The sequence below is a fragment of the Prosopis cineraria genome, unplaced genomic scaffold (assembly GCF_029017545.1).
Source record: "Prosopis cineraria cultivar Desert tree isolate PC_DT_omini unplaced genomic scaffold, ASM2901754v1 PC1, whole genome shotgun sequence".
Taxonomy (NCBI): domain Eukaryota; kingdom Viridiplantae; phylum Streptophyta; class Magnoliopsida; order Fabales; family Fabaceae; genus Prosopis; species Prosopis cineraria.
This window is the reverse complement of record NW_026555332.1, coordinates 22,117,747-22,121,505: the sequence shown is the minus strand read 5'-3', so window position 1 is coordinate 22,121,505 and position 3,759 is coordinate 22,117,747. Positions and strand designations below refer to the sequence as shown.

Here is a 3,759-nt window from a genome sequence, read left to right as displayed (position 1 = left end):
AAGGTTGGTCTAGCTAGTTGGTAAGGATGTAGCTCATGACTCATAAGGTCAACAAGGGATTGAATTCCACTACCAAAGTAACAACCTTGTTGGTAGATGATTTGCAAGTATTTTTGACCCAACACACCAAAATTATTTTATAATTTCTATAAAGCGATCAAATAATATTATTGGGTTTGGTTTCGATGAGCATCTAGACTATCCAGATTAAACAATGCATATTTAATTTAAATGATCCAATTAAATATTAAATTTTTTTATATAATTATTATAAATTAATTATTCAGATATACTCTAGACATACAGTCAAAATTTAAAATGTTCAACTCACAACATTTTCGTAAAAATGTTTAAAGTCTTAGTTTGGAGATTATTTTAGTTTTATATTTTGAATATTATGTTTACCCAAATAAAAATTTATAAAAATTCTAAAAAATTAATATCAAATCTAGACTATTTTGAATATTTCCAAAAAGTCAATTTATAAAAATAAAAAATATTTAATATTAATTTGGACAATCTAAATTAAATCTACATTGTTCAAACTAATGATAGGATAGATTTATTAAATTTTAATAATTTTTATTTTAATAAATATAAAATAAAACCTATAAATTTGAAAAAAAAAATTTAGTATGAACAGTCCACATTCCATTACCATGCATGCATGACACTATATAAGTAACAATAAGAGCTTCATGGATCCTCACCATTGACCAAGCGATCAAAAGAGGGCATTCAATGAAATCATAGAATGATAGTTTAAACATATATTTTTCAAAAGGGGAAACCATGGGAGCAGGGGAATCAAAGGAAGAAGAAGAAAGAAGATGGAGGGCACAATGGATGAAGGACTTTGAAGCAAAGAGAGAGGAGGAAGAAAGGAGAGTGAGGGAACAATGGATGAAGGAAGAAGAAGAAAGGAGCAGGCAATTCAGAAGTAGCTTGGGGGAACAATGGAGGAAGGAAGAAGAAGAAAGGAGCAGGCAGTTAGAAATGAAATGGAGGGAACAAAGGAGGAAGGAAGAAGAAGAAAGGAAAAGGGTTGAAGAAAGGAAGAAGGAAGAAGAACGGAAAATGAAGGAACAAAGGATAAAGGAAGAAGAAGAAAGGAAAAGGGAGAAACGAAGGAAGAAGGAAGAAGAAGAAAGGAAAAGGAAGGAAGAAAGGAGGAAGGAAGAAGAAGAAAGGAGAAGGGAGGAAGATAGGAGATTGGGGGAACAATGGAGGAAGGAAGAAGAAGAAAGGAGAAGGGAGTTAGAAAGGAGATTGGGAGAACAATGGAGGAAAGAAGAAGAAGAAAGGAGAAGGGAGTTAGAAATGAAATGGAGGGAACAAAGGAGGAAAGAAGAAGAAGAAATGAAAAGGGTTGAAGAAAGGAAGAAGGAAGAAGAAAGGAAAATGGAGGAAAAAAGGATAAAGGAAGAAGAAGAAAGGAAAAAGGAGAAACGAAGAAAGAAGGAAGAAGAAGAAAGGAAAAGGGAGGAAGAAAGGAGGAGGGAGGAAGAAAGGAAAAGGGAGGAAGAATGGAGGAAGGAAGAAGAAAGGAAAAGGGAGGAAGAAAGGAGCAAGGAAGAAGAAAGGAAAAGGAGGGAAGAAAAGAGGAAGGAAAAGAAAGGAAAAGGGAGGAACGAAGGAAGAAGGAAGAAGTTGAAAAAAGGAAAAGGGAGGAGGAAAAGGAAAAACAATAGAAATGATAGGCAGACTAATAAACAAAGATATTAGAAAGATGGCAAAAAAGACTAGTGACATCCTCAATAGTGGTGGCAACAGCCTCGGCAGCTACAGTAGTAATAACAACAGTGACAATGATACTGAACATGAAAATGGCAAGAAGAAGACAAATAGTAGTACTGACATTGACAAGAAGATAAAGAATGAGGACAAATCAAATCACAGTGGCACTGACACTGGCAAGAAGACAAAAAAGAATGAGGACACAACAAACCATAGTGGCACTGACACTGACAAGAAGATAAAGAAGAGTGAGGACAAAGAAAACCATAGCGGCTCTGACACTAGCACTAACAAGGCAAGTTTATTATATGTGCATGTCTTTAATTAATTACCTAGTGTCACATTAATAATTAGATTTGAATTGGTTGAGTGAATTAAATTCACTTATTTAATAAGTTTTTCAATTATAATCATTGAATTTTATCAATAATTGAAAATCATTAAGACATTTCTCTATATAAATTCAAAACAATCGTGATAATTAGAACAAATCCTCATTGCCTCCAAAAATTTGATTTTGGTATGTTTTTAGTATTATATGACAAAATCTAATAATCCTTAGTTGTTAACATACCATGTAAAACACTCTTCAAGTGAATGGATTTAGATTGCTCACAAGATTCAAATCCTAAGAGTTGCATGAGTCATGACTTATGAATATAGTATGATTTGTTGTGGAATTTATTATTTATAGCAAACCAAGAGGTTCATGTATATGTACTTAATAACCATGTTTGGTTTGATTACAGAAGAAGAAGAAAGGAGAAGCATGGATTAAGACAAAGATGGAGCCTTGAAAGGAGCTACATGGATGCATTCATCCATCCAAATATGCATGCATGCATACATATATATATAACTACATAAATAAATGTATTGTCCATTACAATGGATATATAGATTAATAGAATACTGGAATAATTTTACACACAATAATGAAATAATTTGATAGATTGAATAACGTTCACATTGTCTATTAGTATGGATATACATATTAATAAAGGATTGGATGAATAAATATTCACCATATATGGGTTTAGATTGTTACATGATCTTAAGACCGGTCATTTTATTTTTGGTTCATGAATAATGTGATTATATATAATTTTTGTAAGTATTGATGATGATGATTGGTGAAAGGACCATGTTCTTTCAAGCAATAAAACACTATTGTCCAATACAGAATAACAATAAAAATGGATTTTAAAGATAATACTACAGCACTTTAATTTATATATTCAATATTCATTAATAAATTGAGGATAGAGAGATTATTATTTCTAAAGAATTTACATTTAAATTATTATCATTGTTAACTGAATAATTGAAATTGCATACTAAAATGAGACATAAGCCTTCCTATTAATTCAACATACTTGGGAATATGATTCATTTTATTAGAAAAAAGATCATAATTGATTATAGCCAAGAAACATATTTCACTTCTTGTATATTTTATTTTGAAAATTGTTAGAATTTTCCATGCTCTGCTTTGCACCTAGGTAATGGAATATAGATATAGACAAGGAAGAATATCAATAAAGGAATCTCAAAGCAATTTAATTTCATAAAAAGACTGTTGACAATTAAATGTTAAGAATTAAAAAGTAATGTTCGTGTTTTAACATGTATGCGATTCGTCTAGATCCTTATTAGATATTAAATTCTTTTAGAGTTCCTTCATTGATATTCTCTCTAGAGACAAAGTTCATCATTTAAATTTGACTTGTTATTCCTTTGTTTTTCCAAAATAATTGATAAGGAAACATTACACACATAAGTTAGAATCCCACTTTTTTTCCTTAATTTTTTTTAAAAATAATCCAACTAAAATGGTACATGAAGAAAAATATCTTTAATAGAAGAATACTATATATGTTGGTCTTTTTTAATACTGAAAAGTTTAGGTGAATTGTGTCATGAGGACTCACCAAGACTAGGGCATGTTTTTATATTCAAAGATCTTTTATAGAGGTATTTATAAATCATTTACCAACAATGTCTTTACATTGGTAATAGAAT

The 3,759-nt window shown here is 30.6% G+C and overlaps 1 protein-coding gene across 1 annotated transcript; it reads left to right on the top strand.

Moving 5' to 3' along the window:
* The first annotated feature begins 731 nt into the window (after positions 1–731).
* On the top strand, positions 732–2,697 carry LOC129296389 (uncharacterized). Its single transcript, XM_054935001.1, has 2 exons — positions 732–2,032; positions 2,487–2,697. Exons 1-2 carry the CDS (start codon positions 1,694–1,696, stop codon positions 2,532–2,534), a joined length of 387 nt encoding a protein of 128 aa, XP_054790976.1. The 5' UTR covers positions 732–1,693; the 3' UTR covers positions 2,535–2,697.
* Positions 2,698–3,759: the final 1,062 nt, after the last annotated feature.

Excerpts from the sequence above, each read along its gene's own strand:
- LOC129296389 (XM_054935001.1), top strand. The coding sequence starts at position 1,694 with ATGATAGGCAGACTAATAAACAAAGATATTAGAAAGATGGCAAAAAAG. Across the intron at positions 2,033-2,486 it reads CTGACACTAGCACTAACAAG|AAGAAGAAGAAAGGAGAAGC; the intron begins GCAAGTTTATTA and ends GTTTGATTACAG.